The sequence below is a fragment of the Dermacentor silvarum genome, chromosome 7 (genome assembly GCF_013339745.2).
Source record: "Dermacentor silvarum isolate Dsil-2018 chromosome 7, BIME_Dsil_1.4, whole genome shotgun sequence".
NCBI classification, from domain to species: domain Eukaryota; kingdom Metazoa; phylum Arthropoda; class Arachnida; order Ixodida; family Ixodidae; genus Dermacentor; species Dermacentor silvarum.
The window spans coordinates 21,180,928-21,204,969 of NC_051160.1; the positions used below are offsets into that span (position 1 = coordinate 21,180,928).

The 24,042-nt window shown below is 48.0% G+C and overlaps 1 protein-coding gene across 1 annotated transcript; it reads right to left on the reverse strand.

Annotated features, from left to right (window-relative positions):
* Nucleotides 1-590: 590 nt before the first annotated feature.
* Nucleotides 591-18,594, reverse strand: LOC119458709 (AF4/FMR2 family member lilli). Its single transcript, XM_037720567.2, has 6 exons — nucleotides 18,369-18,594; nucleotides 15,029-15,302; nucleotides 8,319-8,541; nucleotides 6,072-6,469; nucleotides 3,925-4,173; nucleotides 591-2,719 (listed from the first exon to the last, which is right to left on the reverse strand). The coding sequence occupies exons 1-6, from the start codon at nucleotides 18,592-18,594 to the stop codon at nucleotides 2,215-2,217; spliced, it is 1,875 nt and encodes a 624-aa protein (XP_037576495.1). The 3' UTR covers nucleotides 591-2,214.
* Nucleotides 18,595-24,042: the final 5,448 nt, after the last annotated feature.

Consider the following 24,042-nt stretch of genomic DNA (forward strand, 5'->3'; position numbering starts at 1 on the left):
TAGGTTGAACGCTCCGCTTTTAGGAAATGGTGACATTAGGCATCAGTTAGGCGAAACAACTCATCAGTGCGGGCACTTATAGCTTTTGTCAAACACTTCAGTGCAGAATCCTGAATGGGGCAAGAACAGGCATCGATTTATCCATATTGAACGAAGGAGATTCCTGGATTCCTGGTTTTGTCGCTGGCTATTTATTTATTTTATTTATTTTTTTCAATTTCTCAGTGTCTCTTATTTTGGACAGCACCAAGTGACTTCTGTTGTCATCTCACTTTTTTTTTTTCGCTAGCATTTCGGCCTTGTACCAGCGTTTTGTTTTTGTCATATTCTCATTCCTAGAGCGAATAATTAACCTTCAATTATGCTGTCCTACGTGTGGTATAGGTTTTTGTAACAAATGAACAAGGACGACGTTTTTTGCTAAATTTATCGTAACATATAGTACGTATTGTGTAAATTGAACTCTGGGCAGCCCTTGACAGATATATTGGCAATTATATTGGCAATTGGAGATTAAATATTGGCAATTAAATTTGCTAACAGCCACATTGGCAGCTTTGCTCTGAAGGCTCCAATACAGGTAGTATAAAGTGACAGCAATATAGCCAGAAATGCGGTACATATAGGCTTGCAAAGAAATACTAGAAATCAATAAAAAACAAACACCGATACATCAAGCTAGGAAATAATAGTTTATCTTGGCACGATTTCAAATGGTCTTTACAGGACAAGAGCCTATAGAGAGCGCTGCAAACCATGCCACATCTTGCACGATCTTTCTTTTCTTCTGTGCAAGAGGGCGTAATCGGCGGCTCGGAAGTCCGAGACCTGCAAGAGAAAGCACCTTCTAAATCGACTCGCGAAGCCGAAGATCGATAAAGGTAGAAACTAGCTGCTATCATCGATCGCCCTGCTGTCCTTCACGGACTTTTCCATCGAACACTCTGTCGAAATCCTCAAATTTCTCTTACCAGATCTCCGGGCATTCGTTCCTAACGAAATAAACCGTAGTGATCGTTATTGCTCGTGCTTCTACCAAGATTGGCTTCCCCGGAGGGAACACATTTTTCACAACCTACCCTTTCCCACCTTGACAACCCTGCATTGCGCCGCATACACCGTCATTGCCGTATTGAATCAATGGCAGTACTTTAAGCTTGTATACATTCCAACTAAAGTCCCGCATATTGATCCCGCTTAAAGCGATCTTTCGGCTACTACGAACATTGCTCGTTGTGCTCGTTCGAGCACCCTACGAAGGTGCTCGTTGTATCCGGGCTCTAATGTCTTCCTGCCTGTGGGCTTACTGAACCAGTTAGCACGAGCCTAAATAGTTGCTGAAATGACGTATGTCAGTCCTCTGGTTCCTTTTTGTGATAGGCATCGAAACAGCCTGTGTCACTTGCTTGACACACTATAGCAAACAATCTGAATTTCTTGAAACCTTTACTTAAGGGTGTTCCTATATGCCTTGAAATCGCATCTTGGTTACGACGCCATAAAGGCATCGCTGCGTTTCTTGAGATCCCCCAGCCTGTATGACCGCTTCAGCGTTTGTTTTCGTGCATGCTCGCTGTGAAGGTTTTACTCTCCTTCTCATTTTTATTCACGTTCCCCCATTCCCTAGAGCAGAGTAGTCAACCGGACTCAATCTGGTTAACAACCCTGCCTTTCCCTTATTGCATCTCTCTCTATCTCTTTCTCCATCTGGATATTACGCTGCCCCTTAGCGATGAGGCGCTGAGCCATACTCCCTCAAGGATTGCTGAAAATAGCGCCTCTTCCTCTTCCTCTTCACAATCACTCTCTCTCTCTCTCTCAGCGATGTAGCGGACTAGCGGATCCTTCGTGTATCCATTTCAACACCACATGCCGCACTGAAAGTAGTAGCCTGTAACCTTCCACGGTTTACCGCTAAGCCTGTTCTTATAACAGTGCTCCAAGCTACTGCAGGCGCTCGGTACCGATGTCGCTTGCTTACAACTTGACTCTCGCACGTATAGACAGTCTCGAAGTGACTAGCGGGTGTCCTGGCGTGGACACTGGTGCCCTGCACCAACGAGTGCACCAAGGTGGTGACATCTATATCGACAACCCGACGGAGACCGCGTTCCGTGCACAGTGCACCCACATGCAGTGCCAGCAACCCTATTTGAGCGGCATCGGCTGGGCCACCACCTCCTTTCGTATTTTTTCAACGACTGACCCCCCCAACTACGAAGAAGGTTGAGCAAGACTAGAAGAGGAGTCCCGTTGTCCGGACGACGCACTGTCCTCGCGGTCCGCGCTCGAGTCCTCGTCGCTGACGCTCACTTTGACGAGGCGCGGCACCCTGGTCTCGCGGACCGGCGGCGCGCCCAGCTTCGCCTGCAGCGGCTTTGACGGCAGCAGGCTCACGGATTCGCCGCCCTCTTGCGGCTTGCACAGAAGCGCGATCACGCCGGCGGCTGTCTGAACAGCCAGCGAGGTCCACGGCACCGGCTCCTTCGCTGTCCGGGCTGGTCTCCTGGACGGTCCCGATGACGTCCTTCGGAGCTTTGGCGTCGCTTCCACCGCGAGTCTTTGACTGGCGTCGGTTGATGAAGCGGCTCCTTTCGCGTCCTGGCTAGCAGCGGGCGCGTTTTTCTCCCTGCTCGACTTGCCTGTCGTCTTCGCGCTCTCTTGCTGCTGCGGCTGAGTGAGGTTTGTCGAGGATCGGGAAGTAGTCATCGACCTTGTCCTGCGTGTAGAGAGAGAGAGAGATAAGGGAGGAAGGAAAGGCATGGAGGTTAACCAGACTTAGTCCAGTTTGCTACCCTATACGTGGGGAGGGGGAAGGGGGAGTGAAAGAAAGAGAGAGAGAGAACACACGAGTCTTGATCGCACTTCCACATGCACTAAGCTAGGTTCTGCATGTCTACAGCCTGGCACACAAGTCTGTCGCCTTCAGGTACTGAATAATGGCTCGAATGGCTTTCTGGGCTAATGAGCTGTGAGGCCAGGCCCCCCAAGACCTTTGCTTCCGCAAATTGTCTTTCGTCCAGTCTGTTCAAGGCACACTGAAGAGTCTGGCGTTGATTATCGAAGCGATAACAGTGACACAGAAGATGCTCGATGGTCGCTTCACACTTCCACTTAGCGCACACAATTGAGTCCGCCATTCCAGTACGATATAGTAATGACAAATATCGCTGACGTGGTAAAAGTACGAGTCTTCCTGTCCTTATCGCGCCAAAACTTGTTAAGGCGTCAGCCATCAGGTGACCTTACTGCGGAGCGATTGCGTGCAATCATGATTCGCATAGTGTGGAAGGTTGGGCTTGTTCGTGGTTCATGACTATAGGTACAGCGCGAGGAAGACGTGGACGGACACGGGTAGACGCATATAGCGCTGCATGCGTGTCTAGTTTTGTCCGTCCTGTCATCGTATTCGTATTATTCGTATTCATGTCTTCGTAATATTCACCAAGTAACTTTAAAAATAGAAAACAAAGGTAGTTTTTACGTTCTTCTTTGACAGCGTAAAATCTATCGCACAAATTTTCAAAACATGTCTGCGACTGCATGGTGTTGGGGAAGTTATACCCTCCCATTCAGATTCCGTCCTCCGGCACTCTATTTTCAGGTAAAACTGAGCACAAAATCCGTACTCGGCTGCAAGTAAACGAGTACAAATAAATAAAAATAAAGTACGCGATAAAAAAGATAACTCTCTCGCACGTTAATCATTCGCCCCTTGTCTCAAGAGCAATATATATATATATATATATATATATATATATATATATATATATATATATATATAGGGAGAGGCGAAAGAAAAGAGAAAGGCAAGACGGTTTTAACAAGAACAAAAATTACGGTTCGCTACCCTTCACAGGGGCACGGAGGGCGGGGGATGTAATGAGGTAAGAAGGAAATAGAGAGACAGAGAGCACAAGTTACCTCACGAGCAAGTTCTGCGACGTTGTCGCCTCTTTCCTGCGAGCCGTGAGCCCCGGAGCACTGGTGGCGGCTGCCTGCTGTTGCTGCTGCTGCTGTTGCTGCTGCTGTTGCACAGCCCGAATACGGTGGAACCGCGTGTAATTCTCGTTGCTGAGATCCGAGATTGGTGGCCTCGCAAAGGGCGGTTCGTACAGCTGCACCGCCATCGTTGGCACTCGAGGGTCGCTTCCCGCTGCGGCACTCTTGGAGCTGAAAGCACGGGTCGGCAAAGACGAAAACATGAACCGAAAGAAACGTATGCACGGTAACATTCGCCCGTAAGCGGTCGTGCATATGTGGAGGAAAAAAAAAAGAAAAAAAAAAACTGGCTCTCCCGCAATCGAGAGTAGATGTAAGCATGAAATGGCTACCATATGGCGTCTTTTGCTGCCTGTTGGTGCCGTCGCGTTCAACCGCCAAGTAACCTTAAATATAGAAAACTAAGGTAGTTTTTGCGTTCTTCTTTTTTGACAGCGTAATAAAAATTGCACAAATTTTCAAATTCTTCCAACAGTGCACCGCGCTCAGCCTCTGTCGCTCAGCGTCTGTCGCACCACGCTCAGCGTCTGACCGCTGGTGTTCAAAAGAGAACAAGCAACCATGTATCAGAGCCAAAAGATGTATGGTGCCCTCTATCTGCCTTTTGAACGTCGCTATTGGAAATGACAAATAAAACTTCAGCGTACTAGTATTTTTTGTAACTTGTTTGGGAAGTAACTAGTGCATGTAATGCGGTCCTGTACAAAGGGTTCGGGGCCATGCAGAGACCGCGTTTTCTTAAGTTTTCACTGGTTGCCCGGATGATCCCGTTTTGTTCTTGCAACAATGCCCGGTTGTTCTCGTTTGAGTGCCCGGATAACGACTGCGGCTTTTGGCTGAAGGTCGTCGACAACGGAAGCAAAAAGCATTTCATGCTTAATATACCTTTCGAAGCATCTCGGAAGTTTACGTGCATCAAAAAGGGCCTCCTTGCAGGTCAGATCTTGTACGAAAATGAAACTAACTGGTGAAGGCTTTATAGTTAAAATCGCAAGTTCAACGGACTAGACTATTTAACTAGTCTAAGATCTTGCAGCAACGCGTGATGTTAAAGAAATTAGGAGGCGCATGCTGCTCACGGCAAGCCGCAGGACACACATATCCACGAGAGCAACATGTCCAATGAGTCCTTTAAAGCATTTTATCAAAGCAACTTAATTTCTGTATGGAATTTCTCGTTGAATATGTTCAGTATCGTATCCTGTTAAAAGGGGCCCCTAATTAGTATCCCTCCATCAATTACGGCTGAGGTATGCGATGAAAGCCCGTAGATTATTTTAGTACGCATGGATGTCTGCCTAATACACCATGTGGGCCAATTTTCTTATGAAGTGGTCGACAAGATATCGTAGTTTTAAAGAATTTATTACCACTTAGATGTTCCTTCTAAGAGTGGACCATCGCTCAGAAATGTACCGCTTCATTGGTGCCCACTGTGTCAACACATTTAACACGCACTACGTCATTGTGTGCATAAATTAAGTTATCACGTAAACCCATACAAACGAACGTGATTCATTCCGATGTCATTCAAACGAGGTTAAAAAGCGCGACGTGTAGCCTGCCGCTCATGGCATCTTATTTTTGGTCATTTTTCCCTGGCACGTCACGCGCGCATGGTTCAATTAAGATGGCGCAGTACGCTCTTTCATTGGATGACGGTCAACTATCAATTACGAATAACAAAGTCTCGCTTAAACGTTCAACGTATCATATATGTCCAAAATATCATAAATATCATAAATGTCCAACATATCGTATATGCTACGCTGAGTTTGATGGCTCAATATGCTGATTTCAGCACGAAAAACAATTCATAGTTATGTTTTCATATGCTGAAGTAATGTTTCTGCTGTGTATTGTTCAACAAACCAATTGCTGATTATTTATCACTATACTGATCGAGTTATAACTGAAGTAACACTTCACTGTTCTTTTGCACAAATGAACTCTTCATGGGTATAAATGAAGATGAACGAGTTGTTCCAATTTTCACTGAGGTGGAACAGTGTTCGGGCATTACAGGGTTAAAATCAATATAAAAGACGTAGATGAAACGCCGTCCGGACCTCTGACTTCGTGCCGCGGACATCTGCTGCAACTGCTGAACCCTGGCCACCGCGGCAGCCAGTGGGCGTTCCTTGAACGGCGAGGTGTTGGCACCCTGACCCCTCAGTGACCTGGTCGGCGAAGACTTGGCCGACGAGGACGGCGACGACAAGGACGCGGCGGTCGTCGCCTCGTCTCCCGACAGGCTGCCCCGGTGCATGACGGCGGACTTGCTCCTGTGGAACGTCGTCTGCTCGAAGCTCACGCCTCTGACAAGAGCGCCTCTCGCGCTGGGCGACAGGCCCGCACCCCCCCTGGCACGTCCTCCGCCGGACAGGGTTCTCGAGGCGGTGGCGCCGCTGATGGCAGCGGCAGCAGCAGGGTCGTCGATGTCGGCGCCGATGTTGAAGCGTACGACCTGCGTGTGACGCACACAACCGAAGGGCATCCAACATTGGTCTCGCGGCCATCTGCAATAGTATACACAGACCTGCCCTGTTCCTTTAAAATCGTGTTTTAACACGACAGCGTTAAAGGCTCCGTGTCGCAGAAAATCTTTTCCAGCATTTCTACAATTCATACCGCGGCGCGCAGCGGTCTCTTCCTTGCAAAAACACCATCCAGATGGCGCTCGCCTCCTCGACAGCCTAGGGAGCATGTAGGCTCTCTACGACAGCCTAGTGAACCTACATGCTTGCATGTAGGCTCCCTACGACAGCTGTGCGCGGAGGCGAAGTTGGACAAAAAAAAAAAAAAAGCTGCTGATAAGCAGCCAGAGAGCTTTGAATTCTATCGCGTTCCACTCTTAAATGCGAAGCTTAAGCGTCCTCCAAATTTTTACGCGTGTCGCTGCTGTGCTGTTGTTCACATTTAGCAGAAAAATCGCATTTTATGATCCGGATTGTTCAATATAACACATCAAACTGTCACTTGCCTTTTTGTCGATAAAAAAGCTACTGCCCATTTGCCTTCGTCTAAGCCTACCTCGCACCCCCTCCTCCCCCAGCCTGGTGATGAATGAAAACCAATATTGAAGTCCAGGCTTTTCCGTACTACAGACGCCGGAAGGGACGTGTATCCGTGATGTTTTAAACATCACTCACTGCGATGCATGGACGCAGACGAAAGCAAATTTGCATTTTTGGCAATACAGGCAAATAATAGTGCCAAGTGCAACAATGAACGATCCGGATCATAAAATACAATGTTTGTGTGTGTGTGTGTGTGTGTGTGTGTGTGTGTGTGTGTGTGTGTGTGTGTGTGCGTGTGTGTGTGTGTGTGTGTGTGTGTGCGTGTGCGTGTGCGTGTGCGTGTGTGTGTGTGTGTGTGTGTGTGTGTGTGTGTGTGTGTGTGTGTGCTATTTTAAGATAAATACTCGGGTATATTGATCGATAAAAAGCCTTCGGCCGCATTCCGCCCCCGCCTTCAGTGTCAGCCGTCATGTAACTGATGCTGCGATATGGCAGCTGACTTTGAACCCCACCTGCGCGCCTGCGCGCCAAGTAGCTGGTTCGATGTTTACCACGAAGGTGGCGACGACGTCCCGATATAGGGGTCAAAGGCTAGAGTGTCCCGCGACTGAGATTCCCGCGCGTTAGCAAACCCTAGGTTATTGAACCTTCATAGCACGTTCCTCATAGCACTGGGAATAAAAACAAAATTGACCAAATCATTTTCCATGCACGCGTTGTCGTGGTGGTCGTGAAGATTACGATGACGATGATCAAATTATGGCGCAAGAAGAAATGCATTACTTCAACGGACATCTAAAGCTCAACAAAGGAACGAAGAAGATCAGGGAATAGGGAGCGTGATTTGACAGTAATACGGGGACGTTATAACTTCTGTTCCAATCAAAAGGGACGACAACAACAACAACATCGTGAAACTTGCCAAAACGAGCAAGACAAGGAAACAAATAAAAGGGCATTCATGGACATTCGTCAAAAGTGTATTTTCATTCACTCCGCGGCCTGAACAAGACCCGTTCACTCCGGTCGATGACGTCATGCTACCGGCCCGAAATTCACATTGCCAAGCCCGACGTGACGAAAGCGGTGACGTCGAAATCACCGCAGCGTACTCTGGAGCATCCTCATTAGATTCTATGGAAGTCAAGCCAGGTACCATGACGTCATGAATCGGAGTGAAAAGGCCTTGTGCTATCTAGCTGGCGTTGGCCTGGACCAGCTAGTGTCAAAGCAGTACGCCAGCTTCCTCTTCAAAATTCATTCTGTTTAAGGAAAAATGCCGCAACGCCGTCTGACCTGTGGCGATGCGTTCTTGGGCAGGTCCTCAGCTCGAAGCACCGCCGACCGCGTGCGGTGGAACTTGCAAGTCGGAGACGGCGTCGCCTCCGCCTTGGGGGCCACGTTCTGCATCCCGTCTGCGGCCAGTAACTGCGAGGCTTCGACCTCGCTCCTGACGTCCACGGCCGATCCGGGTCCCGCCCTGAGGACGTCGCTTCGTGTCCGGTGCAGCTGCACTGCCCTAGGGCGACGACGAGAAGGCGGCTTGTACAGTATACGATAGCCGCGTGCAGAAATGTAGCACATAGCATGTTCGCCCAAAGCTACCGCACGTAAGGTTGAACCGTTTTTTTCCTTATCTACACGTGACACCATAGGGAGATTTTGACGCTATATGCCAAGTGCGCAAGAGAACACGAAAAAGACTGCAAATGAAGTCAAAAGGCGCATGCAAAGAAGTTTGGACTTTCGGGTACACAAAGCCACTTGGAGACGCTAATTCTAAATTTCCATACTGACTCGAAATAAGAAAAACGAATCATGAGAACTTGACAAGTATGAAACCAAAGGACGAAAATACCTTCTGTCGTCTTTTGTTGTATTCGTTTCGTTTCCCTGCTGTGTTTGTTTCCTACTTATAGGCGTGTACATCCGGTTACAAAATTTCACGGGACAAGTACCACCACAAATGAGATTTTCTCCTTTATTAAGGTATGGTGCTCGTGAATATGTCACTGCGTAGGTCGCAAAGGCTACGCTACTATCCCATGCTATGTGCCTGCAGGTTTCACGAGAGATCGGCTTTTTCGCAAATCCCAGGTCCCGTAAATATTTGTGGCCGACGGTACCGACTGGCCCGACAGCTTAGTTTCCTACTAATACTGTCCACAAATAAGTATGCACTTAAATAAAAGCACTTAATTAAATTTGCACTGTTCTTTTTTTTATGTGACAGAAGGCTCCTCAAATGGTGGACAAGAGTGTACACAAGCGAGACAAGATCTAGACGTTAATTCATTCATTTATTAATTCACATGTTGGTTTAATATAACTTTTGCTGTGAGAATATTCGAAATGTCTCGAATCCCGGCCATGGTGGCCGCATTATTAAAATAAATAACAGAAAAAAGGCCTTACGCAGTAATCGTTCAACCAAGTGGCACAGCACCTTGCTGTTCGCAGTTTTGCAGGCGCTCGTAATAGAGCGAAGGCAGTTTCCTCGCACTAGAGAATACATACACTATCACAACTGCAAGATTAACGAAAACAAAACGGCGGGGAGTCAGCTGGCTAGCGCCGCGCTGTGCCAACTGCCTGGCCTGAGCACATCGCTGCCGCCGATGATACAAACATCAACTACAGTTTTCCACACAAAACAACGGGGGCGAAATGCAGAAAACACCCGTGTACATTGAATTAGGTGCACATTAAAGAACCTCAGGTGGTCCAAATGAATCTGGAGTCCCCCACTACGGCATGCCTCATAATCAGATGGTGGTTTTGGCACGTACAACCCCATAATTTAATATTCGAGATGTCAAATACGTCAAAATGTCGAAATGCTATTCGATTCGTAATCGATTCGAGAATTTCCTGTTTGACGTTGTCGAATATTCTTTTCCTTCAAATACTGTACGGGACAGCAACAATTGTCGTAGTCTACAGGTAGAGAGGCTGATGCAAGCGTAAGCTCTTGCAACCCGCCGTAACGGTGTAGGGGCTTTGGCGTTGCGCTGCGAAGTCCAAGGTTGCGGGATCGAATCCCGGCCGCGACGGCCGCGACGGCCGCATTTCGATGGGGGCGAAATGCATAAACGCCCTTGTATACCGTGCGTTGGGGGCACGTTAAAGAACACCAAGTGGTCAAATAAGGCCAACCTCATTGGCTTAACACATGTATTCGTGGTGTCACGACGAGCCGACAGCTATATAGACGGTGCATTATAACAATAACAAGGAGAACCGTGATTGTCGTCCCTACGCAGCGGTCCCTGAGCGAATGCATGGACATATTTCCTCCTCCTGCGCAGTAGTCTCCAGTCGTTAAGAAATTCGTCGGCCCTTCCACTCCGTGAAGATGGTTAACCAGCACAACTGAAACGTGCGGCCCGGGTGTTTATAATTGGGTTAATACCGACCGTTCATTAAAGTATCTCTCAATTATGAGGTTACACACACGGTCGGCTGCGACGGAGAGAACGACGTCACTGACGGTATGCCCGCAGTCCGCCGTTGTCGCTTGCGTTCGATGTCTCGAGTTTGCTCGGCGGCGTGGTTAGCAGCATTCGCCCGTCATTGCCGCTTGCGATTCTTCGAAATTAAATTGCCTCAAAATTAAATCTGTCCGTTACGTAAGACCATGAATCGCTCATACACCCTTAAGCAATTGATCATACCCCCGTAAACGCGGCCTCCCCATTACGACGACAGAAGAGAAGTGAAATTCTACGCTGGAATTCTGAGCGGCAACGCAGCCAGCTGTGGAAGAAGACGAAGACGGCGACGAACTCGGGAGCAGTGGCACGAGCGCGTGCCGAGCACGAGCACGAGCCAGCTGCGGAAGAAGACAACACGCTCGAACCAATGCTGATGATGATAATTTTCTGTGGACAGGAAGTCAGAGCCCTTTCCCTGCCGAGAAAATGGGGGTAAGCGAAGCTTGTGGCACGGCCGCTGGATAAAAAAAGGTGCCTTTTTTTTTATCCAGCGGCCGTGCTTGTGGCAAGACGACACTGTCGCAGGCGTTCCGCTTCGTCTATCGCCCTTTCTATCAAGGAGCTATCTTTCTTGCGTAAAGACAGGCATTTTCTGATGGCGGCGCACACGTCATGTGTCACAGTTCTTGCTATATATGTGGTTGCTTGCCTCAAATAAAGCACTGTTGTAAGTCTGCGCTCGTGTGTCTTAGCCTCTTCTCTGTCCTCGTCTTGTGCGCATAAAGTTCTTTCATGTCTTATACCAACATGCCTTAGTTCACCTTAGTTCCGCTTCGTTTGCCCTAAACTCAGGGTCGGTGGCTCTCTGACTCAGGGTCGCCTGGGCTTCGGAAGCCCTCACGCTAGAATCGGACCACAAGCTTCGCTTACTCCCATTTTCTCGACAGGGGAAGGGCTGGCGATTTTGTCTCTTTGGGTCCCACGTGTGACAAGGGTAGGGTAGTTCAAGGGCGCGTTACAAGTCCCCGAGCCCACAGGGGTATGTATGTGCCATTGAGCTTGGACCCTTCTTGCACTATCGCCAGGATCGGCCCACTTTTCAGCGTGACACCACCACCACCGCCGCCGACACTTGTGAGCCTACAAAGCTTTGCTTAAAAACTGACAGGCGCCTGACAATGACGTGATGAGAAGCGTCATCAGTGACGTTGCAGGCGTCGCACCGCGATTGTGGCACGAGGTGAGACCAAGCTGAAATTGCAGCCTTCGCAGTTTCTCACCAGCAGAGGTGAAGCCTGAGCTTGCCTATGCTTCACCTCTGAAAGAGGACCGCGACACCTAAAGTCTTCTCACAGCTCGATTGTTTTCAGTCCTTGTAAATGCTAGGCCAATTGGAAAATAAAAGTTCGTTTTTTTTTTTTTTTGCTAAAACAATTGCCTTTGACTGTATAATGATCTACCTTAAAAAATTTTGCAGTTCCGCCCGAAAGGCGAAGCATCAATTGCGGTAGCAAATTATTAGAGTGCTGTTCGGAGTAGGGACAGTAGTTTTATCAGCTGTATAGACTTGGACATGCAGCAGCACCAGCAACGCGCAGAACTGTTGTCGACGCCGTCGCCGTTTTGCCCGCGTTCGCACCGAACGCGCGCGGCGTTGGTGACTGTTGCCTGGGCCTCTGGGGGCGGCTGGGAGGTTTTCGACGACATCAGAGCGGGAAACTCGTCGAGCAGCGTCCGAAGTCTTTACCACCTTCTCGCCTCGCAACGTTTTTATATAAATACGCATTTGGTGCCGCATCTAAACGTCGCCTCCCCCCCCCCCACGGCCTTTCGCGCGACGGAAGAAGTCGCGTTTGCTCTCTCTCTCTCTCTCTCTCTCTCTCTATATATATATATATATATATATATATATATATATATATATATATATATATATATATATATATATATATATAGTGAATGTAAAGGAGGAAAGAGACGCTTAATTCTCTAGCCCTTCAGGGAGCACGGCGCAGAACGCGCGTTTGCTCTCCGACGTGCGTTCGCTCCCCGTGAAAGCGCGCGTCCCTCGATTCCTTTCACTCGCACATACAGCGTCCGCGGCAACTATTTCACTGCCGTTGACGTCATACTGAACCTCACGGCGACGGCGACGACGACGCCGACGGCAGAAATCCTCCTTGAGTGTCCATATAATTGCTATCGCAATAACATGACAAGACCTTTAGGCTTATATATACTCCTCAAACCAGTGACGGAAGGAAAGACGTAATACCTGTGCGGCAAATTTAACCATCCTAAACCTGAACGGAGTTCGCGGTAAGAGAGCACTTAGCGTTTTTTTTTTTTTTTCGTGCCTATAGTAAGATGGCGGTGCTCCAACTTCACTTTAGATTACTCCAGTCCAGCTTTTGGTACTCCAGTCCAGCTATATATATATATATATATATATATATATATATATATATATATATATATATATATTTAAGCACTGGTATTACTCCTACTTCAGTGAAAAATATGCGACTGGAAGTTTCCATGGAGTCGTGAACACACTCCTGTCATCTCACCATTTTACCGTTAACAGTACACGATAGCTGCTCACGAGGTGAGACTGTTAATAACACACCAGAGCGCCGTCGCAGTGCTTCCCGACCACATTCAACTATATTTGAGACGTCATAACGGTGCAGCTACCCTATCGTATGCGTACCTCATTATAGCGTCTATTGATGAACTTGGCGTCTCCAGATGCAAGCACCACTTTCGGACGCGGATGCAGCTCGACCCTTTTATGCCGGCAAACACCGAGAAACAAGTTTCCGAAACATTTTCGGCGTGAACACCTGTCGAACCTTTATTTGCGTCGCTTGTCTCCTTCTGTTTATCTCCGTCGCCTGTCACCATAGCCCAGCCAATCAGAACTTCAGCAGCAGACTAAACGGACATGTCCACTAGGTGGACACTTACAGAATACCCACCCCCTGATGACGCTCACTCGGCGACGAAATCTGGCCGTGCCTGCGTAATGTCAGCTACAGGAACGCGGCATTGTTGTGGTGCACTAAATGCGATCATGGTGCCATTTGTTTCTCATTTTCAGGTTGATCAGTTGGCCTGTTGTCCAGTAGATGGCATTAGACGTATCACCTAACGTAAATAGGGCTTTTGCACCTTGGCCAACAGACTGCACATCTCTCACTTTGTTTAGAAATAGGAAATATTCGGTACTCGATTCAAAAGTTCAAGGTATTCTTTCTCGGATTTTGTATAACGATTCGGATTCGGAAACTTCGCTATTCGAACTAGAGCTTTACACAGGCCGCATTTCTGAGCCCGGGCCCGCTGCTTGTGCCAAAAGCCCGGCCGAGCCCGACGCTAAAGAACAATGAGCCCGACCCCGGCCCGCCACTGTCAGGGCATTACTGTGGTGTCACAATGTTATTTGGCAGATTATATGACATTTCGTTTACCATGTTGAATTAAAGGCTGGTTAAACATACTAAGCCTACGGTATTAGCGAAACACACACATCATAAATTATCACGCAAGAACAACCACTTAAGACTTAGAGATTGACTCCAACCAAATAAGGAATTTACTAGCCCGACGTTTCGGAACCAATTCGGCTCCTTCTTCAGGGGGTATTCTTCGGAGGTGGCGGTGTGCCGCTTTTAAAAGGTCCGTCGTAACAAAGGACAGGAAGGGTCTTACGCTCTCTCCCCCTTCCTCTCCTTTGTTACGACGAACCTTTTAAAAGCGGCACACCGCCACCTCCGAAGAATACCCCCTGAAGAAGGAGCCGAATTGGTTCCGAAACGTCGGGCTAGTAAATTTCCTTATTTGGTTGGAGTCTTAATCAATTTTCCCAACCAGACAGGTAATTCTGTCGAAATGTTTAGCTTCAAGAACAACCACTTGTCCGATGACTGGGGCTTTAAACAAGTATTTCAAATTCTTCAAACAAATTCTGCATGTCACGTTCGAGGACCACTCCGCCTCAACGTCCATGTAATGAATACTGTGCGTGGCCCCGGCCCGCCCGACAGAAAAAGACAGTGGCCCAGCCCTGGCCCTAGTCAATATGACGCCGGGCTTTCGGGTCACCCTTGCACCATTTCAGATTCGAACACCCCTATTTCTTGCTAAAAATCGAGTCCCTCTGCATTCGTGATTCCTATCGCTTTTGTGTACAGAGGAGGAAGAGGAAAATAAGGAAGGAAAGGCAGGGAGGTCAACCAGACGCACGTCCGGTTTGCTACCCCACACGGGGGAAGGGGTTTAAAGGGCTGAAAAGAAGGAGAGAGAGAGGGAAGAAGGTACTCTCCAACCCTTCACAATCGGTCACTGAGGCCAGTCGATTTCATGAATCGTAGCAATGTCCCGCGTCGCTTTGTAAGCCGGCTGCGACGCGTGGAGCCGTGGCCCAAGAATATTCGTCTCTGAAAACTGGTCTGGCTGTCTAATCGGTTTAGCACGGGAATTTCGTTTAAGCTTTACTGGCTCACGTGGGTCAAGATCACGCGGAGACAGAGTGAGCTCAGGGTGTGACGATAACGGAGCAGCGCGTACATGTCCGGCGGCGAGTTCTTTCCTGGGCACGTGCAGCGGGGTGAGGATGTCCGTCGGCTGTCGCCGCCGGGCGAGCTCCCGTTGACCTGCGACGAGCCGGCGTCCCCGCTTCCGGCCTCTTGCCGGACCCCTTCCGGCGGAAGTGTGGAAGCGTTGTCGCCGGAAACGGAGAGCGCGGCGCCGTTTCCACCGTCGTCCTCGACCACCACTTCCGTGGGCCGATAGTCGGACTTGGTGCTGCCGGACCGCGAACACCTGGCGTCCTCCTTGTGACCTGCGTGGAGGTATATACCAGTCACGAACCATGCGTTTATCGTCGGTACCTTATACACCTCTGATTGTCAGCTACGCCGCAACGCAACGTTGCAAGCTATATTTCTGTTATGACGTGGTAGGACGCGAAAGAAGATTAAGCGAGATATAGGACATTAAAAAAAAAAAAAGGCCGGCAGATCCCACGCCCTGTGGGAATCGATGTTATGCGAAGCAGTGTGCGGGGAGCCTACCAAGTTGCCGAAACGACCATGAGAGCACCAAGACGTAGGCGGCTGTTTCATGACCTACATGACACGCCTGTCATGATATTCATGTCACGACCTATCAGTTATGTTCGTCATGAACTCTTATCAAGATATTATGCCAATTTTGGTACCTACCAAGTTAACGAAACGACCATGAGGGCACCTAGACGTAGGCGGATAGATAGATAGATAGATAGATAGATAGATAGATAGATAGATAGATAGATAGATAGATAGATAGATAGATAGATAGATAGATAGATAGATAGATAGATAGATAGATAGATAGATAGATAGATAGATAGATAGATAGCAGCTTGCGTGGGAGCCCTAAGGCGGTCGTATGACCAGAGCCCAGCAAGCAGACCCCTATAGCTTCCGACGAATTAAAGGTGCGGGATTCGCTTATGCAGCTTCACTGTCTATGGTGCATCAGTTGTTGAGATAGGCATACATCTGCAAATACTTTTTTTTAATCAAAGCTTTTCTTTGCGAAGCTCGCCGGGTTTTCGTGACCGTGGATGCTGCCTGGTTGTTCTCCAGCCGAATATGCCAACCAATCACAGCGGGGGACGCGCGCGACATCGACGCTGGGTTCCTTGCACCACCGCCAGATGGCGCTCGTCTCCGCGCATGCGCGGTGGCGGCGGCATTGGGTTAGCCTCTCTACAATGCCTGAATAAAGCCTCCCGTGCTTTGTGAGGACATTCAATAGACACAAACTTGTTTCGACTCTTTATGCACTCTCACAAAAGTTCGCTTTATATTGATTGCGTTAAATCCGCTGCATCTTTTTTTTATAGGTGTGAACTAAGGAGCCTGAATAGTGCTTCACTGATGGCGTAGAGTGTCATACAAAGTAATTATTGTTTGGAACTCTAAAGGCCCAACCGCATGCACGCGACATTCAAGCGACAGCGACAAGCGACGCGACAGGCACACCCTGTCGCGCTGTCGTGTCGCGGAGTGGAGCAACCACATGAACGCGACATCGCGAAAAAGAGTAGCGACGGATTTACATTGTTGTGCGAATAAATGTTATCTTGCGCGCGTAAAGAAATCTCAATTTTATCAAAAGGTCAATGTTTTATCTAGACCTAGCTAAAATATGCTATCATCCCCAGAGAAAATCTGTCCCATGCATCCCCAGTGGAACTCTGTCCCATGCCGCCAGCGTAAGGTGCCGTGGCGCCATCTGTTGAGTAAAACTTAAAACACTTTCTCGGCTCTCGGTGGCGTCTCAGGCCTAACGGCGTCAAAACAAAACAACCGATCTCAATAATAACGACAAGAGAGCGCCGATACTCAGTCTTCAGCTAGCGATGAGGTGAAGCGATGACTGATTGTACTATTTATTTTTCGCTGTCACAGCAGAGAGCAAGTTGCAAGAGCGAATTCAGATCGAAGCAGGCTCATTCACACCGGCGACTGGCAGTGGTCGCGCGACCAAGTTGGTCGCAAAGCGATCATTTTGGGCCAGTCGCTCGCTGCTCGATTTTTCAGTCGCGTGACCGTGGTCGCAAAGCTGCTCAACTAATCAGCGCCGCGCCGAAAGTGATGTATACGTGTTTATCCGGCGTCCTCCACGCCAAATGCAATGTCCACGCCACCATATACAGACTACAGGCCGGTATTGGTGTCTTGTCTTGTGATGCTGGGACGCAGCAGTTGCAGCAACGTGTCGAATGTACGCGGGCGCATTCGCTGGAAGGTAAACAGCAGGAAAAGAAAGCACAACATGCACAACACACCCTTAGTCCAGCTGCCGTTCGTTGGATGAGCACGCCGCCCAAAGGTGATACAGCGGGTGAACAGCTTCGCTTTAACATTATACACCGAATCTCACGCAATGCGAACTAGAAATTACAAGTTGCTCTCGATAATACTCGTTGTTATCAAAGGTCGGGCAGGAGGCGGCTTGCGTGGCCGGCCACTTTAAGCGAGCGGAGGCACGGGCGCACACCCACCAGCGTCGCGTTTTCTTCGGATGCTTCCGCGCTGCCACAGCTGACACCACGGCAGAGCACATCAGCACAGGGACGACGTCTTCCTGTTCGCTCGAATCAAAATCCAGCCATCGCTCGAATCAAAATCCATGGCTGTTGCCGGGACGCGAAAGCAATTTACACAGTGTCAGCGAAGTGCGCGCATACTGCGTAGATTCCTAGAGTTCTCGCTGAGAACGATAATCTCCCGGGATTGCGACTTGCCGGTCGCGCTCAGCCGGGCTTGCCGGTGTGATCATCAGTCGCCTTCGGTCGCGAGTCGCAAATGGTCGCGCGACCTCCTCAAGTCGCCAGTATGAATGAGTCTTATGACTGATACAAGTGAATGACCACTCGTTGCGAGCGATAGTTGATTCGTGCTGATGACAAGCTGAAGTTATACCACTACATAAATGATCATTTTATTTTTATGACCACTTTACCACCTGTTACGGTTTTACCACACCAGCCATACAAAATTATTAGCCTCCTAAGTGGAGCCGGTAAAGTGCGACATGAGAAACAATAATTTCAATTACTGGATAAAAAAAATCGATTAATGAAGTTGTTGTCTATTCGCGTGTTGTATACTCGAGGCAACTTTTATATTACAATTATTTATCATTACTTTTCAAGGCAAAAAGTCGGGACTCCGACGCAGGCTGCGTTGCTGGCTGTTCTTTGATTGGCGTTTGAAACCGAGCACGCCGCCGCATGCCAAAAGGCAGCGCACGTTGTTATTCACTGCAGTGCTTGCATTTGCAAGGCTAAGATTCGTTCCTCCGCTAGTTCATTTCTATGCGTGCTTGTATGTATGTATACGATAGCGGCCACCTTTGAAGTCGATGCATAGGCCGAAGAGGAATTCGGCGGGCACGAAGACGAGCACGAGGCCGACGCCGGCCAGGGACAGTCCCAGCCGGTGATTCACGTACAGGCTGCTCATTCCGGCAAAGAACAGCACGATGCCCAGCACCATCTTGATGGTGATGGCGTTGCGGAGCACTCGGGAGAAGCCGCCGCCCAGCAGACGGCTGGGACGCGTCTGTAGCACAAGCATGGCCGGGGCTGCGGCAAGCAGACGACAAACAGACGACAAACAGTCAGCGACCGATGCTCATCTCGTTTGGCCACGTCTAGTTAAACGGTGTCACCAACAAAACCAGGACGCCTTGCTAAACACACACAAAAAAAGTCACCAGTGTCGAGAAAATGAGGGTAAGCGAAGCTTGTGGCAAGACGACACTGCCGCAGGCGTTCCGTTTCGTTTGCCCTAAACTCAGGGTCGGCGGCTCTTCGCTGACGATTCGTCTGGGCTTCGGAAGCCCTCGCGCTAGAATCGGACCGCAAGCTTCGCTTACCCACCATTTTCTCGACAGGGGAAGGGCTGGCGATTTTGTCTCTTTGGGTCCCACGTGTGACAAGGGTAGGGTAGTTCAAGGGCGCGTTACAGGTCCCCGAGCCCACGGGGGTCTGTATGTGCCGTTGAGATTGGACCCTTTCTGTACTATCACCAGGATCGGCCCACTTTTCAGCGTGACACCACCGCCGACACTTGTGAGCCTGTAAAACTTCGCTTAAAAAGAAATCGTGGCAGGCGTTTATTTCCAGCACTGCATTTCGCAGGAGGTACTTGATAGCAAATTCAATAACCATGCTCCAACTGGGAACTTTACTTCGGAGGAAAACTGGCTGCATCTGTAAGCTCAGCGTGCCTACGATAGCTGCAAAAGAAAAACGTTTATTAAATTCTTTTTTTATAATGGCAGCGCAAAAGTAAAGAATGCAACACACAAAGGAAGAAACGAAATAGACGGGGCAAACTCTACCATTATGAACGCGGACTTCAGCATATAGCTCGCCTTCCCGCCTTGACAGCTGTTCATTTTTTTTTTCCACATCTTTTTTTTTTTTTTTTCAAATCTGTTCATTTCGTTTCTGTAAATATTTGCGGTCTACTCTACTCAAGCTCGAAACAACTGTCCATTGCAGAATTACTCTCGACTGCGATATTAGGCTAATTACCAACCGTGCGAAGTCACAGCTAGCTTGAGAAGAGCCACTTGACTTGAACAAATACGGGAACACGCTCGCGTGCATAAGATATGCGAGAGTTATTGCATTATAGTAACACGTGACCACGCCGTCTGTGCACCACAAGGAAAAAAAAAAGACATTCTCCGTCTGAAAACTAAATAACCATGTTAATGTGCGACTGCTGCTGAATTTATTCTTTTCGTATTCGAGCGCCAATATTGTTACTCTTATCAGACAGCACCGGTGTCGTCTGCCTGGTTATTCGTTCCGCTTTCGGTCGAGTTTACACTAACCTCCGATGACCTGAATTCTTTTATGCGAATAAAATTACTTCAGTTGGACTTTAAACTGTTTATGTGTACGGTGAGAATGTCCAAACTTGCTTTCATACTATTTTCAGCCTCACAGTGAAAATAGTACGCCCAGCTTGTGACTTGAAGATAAACAAAAAACCGACGTGTGGTACAAAACATATCTTATATCTTCAATATTTCTTGCTCCGTGCCTTTTGTCTAAGAGACGATTTTAAAACGCTCAGTATTGCGGAGAGGAAGTACGCGATGTGTGCACCAGAACGTATGCATCAATGTGCAAGACATGCACATCCCTGCAAGATGGAATCTACGTGGGCGGAGCAAGGTTTTCCAATCGTGAGACGGCTCAACAGTGATATAAGTCGTTGCAAAAAAACTACGCATGAATTTGAGAATCCAGGTTAACCCCCTCAAGCGTTACTCATCGATTTAGTAGCTTATAATCAGTAGATCAGAGAACAAACGGGGATAGCCGATATTCTAGTTGACATTAAGCGGAAGAAATGGAGCTGGGCAGGTCATGTAATGCGTAGGATGGATAACCGGTGGACCATTAGGGTTACAGAATGGATACCAAGAGAAGGGAAGCGCAGTCGAGGTCGGCAGAAAACCAGATGGGATGATGAAGTTAGGAAATTTGCAGGTGCAAGTTGGAATACGCTAGCGCAAGACAGGGGTAATTGGAGGTCGCAGGGAGAGGCCTTCGTCCTGCAGTGGACATAAAATATAGGCTGATGATGATGATGATGAATCAGTAGATAGCGAAGTCATGATAAGCGGCTGAAGAGTAACTGTTTAGTTGCAATGTCTTCCAGTGGCTAGGCAAAGGCTCACTATATTCGGCGGCCGCCATTAGAGTTGGCACTAATAAATGGGTGGAACAGGGAAAGGTACTGTAGGTTTCAAGAATTTAATGAAAGTTGGGAGGCGATTCAACGTCTAGTTGAAGTCAATGAAAGACAATGTCTTCCTGGGGGAGTTTGGCGGGAGAAGGGTGTGCATGAGCCGAAAGATTTATTGTGAGACCCGCGCTGGAGCATGAGCATTTGATCGACATCGACTATATGAAGTTCAATAGCTTCCCAAGTTTTTGTCATCAGTTATCATCATCACAATCATCATCCTCGTCATAATCATCATCGCCATAACGATCATCATCGTCATCATTGTTATCACATACTCAATGACCACAGTTGCACAGACTCGGTAACCCTAGGAGTACATAGCGAGTGGCACATTATCCCAGTAGCCCCAGGGACAATTATAATTGGACTGCACTATATTCGGGATCGGCCCGCGAATGAGGCTAGAAAATGGTTAGAAACGGCAAATATCTGATGGGTTAAAGTGGTGATACTAGCCAAGGAAGGCATTGTCTAGAAGAAAAACAAAATGAACAGAAACGTTGTTCTTACTCGGTAGTTTCGCACTGCCTACACAACGAGCAGTGATGCGTGCCAGTTTCGAGTAAAGCTTTAAAATAAAAAACGGGTCTTTATGCCTCTCAAAACGAGAGAGGCGATCAACCTTCGGCGTTCAGCATGCTTACGTGCGGATAGCCGAAGGACAGCGCATACCAATGCGGCAACGTTTGTTCGGCATTCTATTTTACCTCCATTGTGTTGCATGCAGACCTGCATGCTCCGATGGACGCAGCAACAAAGGCAGTCAACTGGTCCTGCGTCCCTTGACGAGAAGACAAAGGGCACATGGATTATTATCAGGCTGATTTATGCCTGTCAACTAGTCGAAGATCATTATCCGTCCTATCTTGTATGCACGCGCACTCAATGCCCTTCGAGGAGAATAATTAACGAGCACAATTGATTACTGTTTCAGTTACTTTGTTTACATAATTTATTTGCAGACCTTTTTGTTTCAATCGTCCGCAACAGAGAGTGCAGCTTGTAGGGCTATCTGTCGCAGACGAATGACGAAAACACTGTGCCAACGCGAGTGTTCTCCTTTACGTGTGTGCAAACGATCAACGGACACGATCGAGTTTTCACTGCTGCAATGTAAACGGCGGAAAAGTGCTTGCACGACTATCAGAATGGTCTCGGATATAGGGATAAAACATTTAGATCTTAGCACACAATTACGTTCAGGCCTTCTCGCTCACATGGTTGTCTTGATGCCAGCGCCACCGTCAAGGACAGTGGCAGCCATAGGTGACAACCTTTGACAAGACCTGCACCGGCTTGGCGCCATGGCTAAGCCACAGAAGTGCTGAGATTGCGTTGCATGACTCAAACTGCGAAATGAAACGTCGGCTATGCATAGTGTGACGTGCGCTCGCGCGCGGAAACTCTCACTCACTCATCGCCCACTCACCCTCCCACCCACCTACCCAACACACACACACACACACACACACACACACACACACACACACACACACACACACAAACACACACACAATCACTCACTCACTCACTCACTCACTCACTCACTCACTCACTCACGCACACACACACACACACACACACACACACACCACACACACACCACACACCCACACACACACCCACACACACACGCACGCACGCACGCACGCACGCACTCATCACTCACTCAACCCTCACTCACTCACTCACTCACTCACCTCACTCCACTCACTCACTCACTCACTCACTCACTCACTCCCTCACTCACTCACTCACTCACTCACTCACTCACTCACTCACTCAACTCACTCACTCACTCACTCACTCAATCACTCACTCACTCACTCACTCACTCACTCACTCCACTCACTCACTCACTCACTCACTCACCCACCCACCCACTCACTCATCAGGCTGATCGATGCAAGGGACATTTGCGGAAATGCTGGCATTTTAAATAAGCGACGCTTTGTCGGTCAAACCACAGTGGTAGCATCTTGATAAGATGCAGGTGTCGAGGCAACTCTAATTTGCAACTCTAATTCCCCTACCCATAACTACGCGAAAGTTAACGGTATACAAGCCAGCTACACCTTGTGTTCTTCAAGAAAACGCCGATTACGGCATCTGGTCAAGAGCTGTGCAACCGGTTATTAGGAAACTTCAGGTCGAAGCTTAACCTCGAGTCGCTACTCGTTGAAACACGCGTGATACGCGTTAATGTTCTCATGAAGCAACCGCTAGTTTGAATAATATATGTTGCACTGAACAGAAAAAGCTCAAATTCTAGTGGCACATTGGAAAATATATACTTCTTAATTAGGCCGTCAAATGGTAAAACAAATAAAGAGGTTTAACCTCGTAACACCCCAACACAGATTAATACAACTTCGCAACGCGTGGCTATTATATAGAACGTGTAAATCGGAAGAAATCAGCGATTTAATTTGCAGCCCTACAGGTAATTTTCGTATTCAATCACGTGAGCTTTGCAAACATTCTGTTCACAAAATTGCACATTGTCTAATCATGCACGTCTAATGTAACATTTCACTTTTAAACGTTGCTTAAGTTGTGCAGTTTACAGAATTTCGGTAACAACTTTCATTCAAGTCGATAAAGCGGTTGCCAATAATGGTTGCCAATAATGGAGTCAATAATGGAATTCTGGAGTTTCGCTTGTATTTTAACAGGGCGGACACTAGCTTGAAACGGGCGGGCAAAATTTTCTGCAGTTGATGAGATTTATAGGCTCCTGTTTCCTTGGGACATTTCAGTTCCTGCCCGAAGAATTCGCCACCTTTGAATTATCGCGAAGACGCGCACGCCGCGCACATTGGGTCATCAAAACGTGTACGCTTCCTGTAGGTATTTTTTCTGTTTTGAAGGGAGCAAGTCTATATCCAAGTTTGAGCGCCATCAAAACATGACTGCCATAGTGCTTATACACGTGCGAAATCATTCACGACGATACTACCATTGCCTAAACTCGCTGAGGCTGTGGCTCGTAATTCTCCCTTCGTTCATAATTCGAGAAATGCATAATGACGTCATTACAAACGTGAATGTTTGTCTGCTTCCATTCTTGTACATATTACACTTTTTTTTTTTTTCGTCTTTGTTTTCGTTTTTTTTTTTTAATCAACTGCTACCATATACCATGTATGGTCTGTTTTATGAATTCGAGTGTTTCTTTATGAATTAGAGGCTAGAAAATTGATCGCCGAAGTGTTAGACCACTGAATAAATTATCATTCTACCTGTTTTATG

Excerpts from the sequence above, each read along its gene's own strand:
- LOC119458709 (XM_037720567.2), bottom strand. The coding sequence starts at position 18,594 with ATGCTTGTGCTACAGACGCGTCCCAGCCGTCTGCTGGGCGGCGGCTTC. Across the intron at positions 15,303-18,368 it reads CCTATGCATCGACTTCAAAG|GTCACAAGGAGGACGCCAGG; the intron begins GTGGCCGCTATC and ends ACCTCCACGCAG. Across the intron at positions 8,542-15,028 it reads AAGAACTCGCCGCCGGACAT|GGCAGTGCAGCTGCACCGGA; the intron begins GTACGCGCTGCT and ends TCGTCGCCCTAG.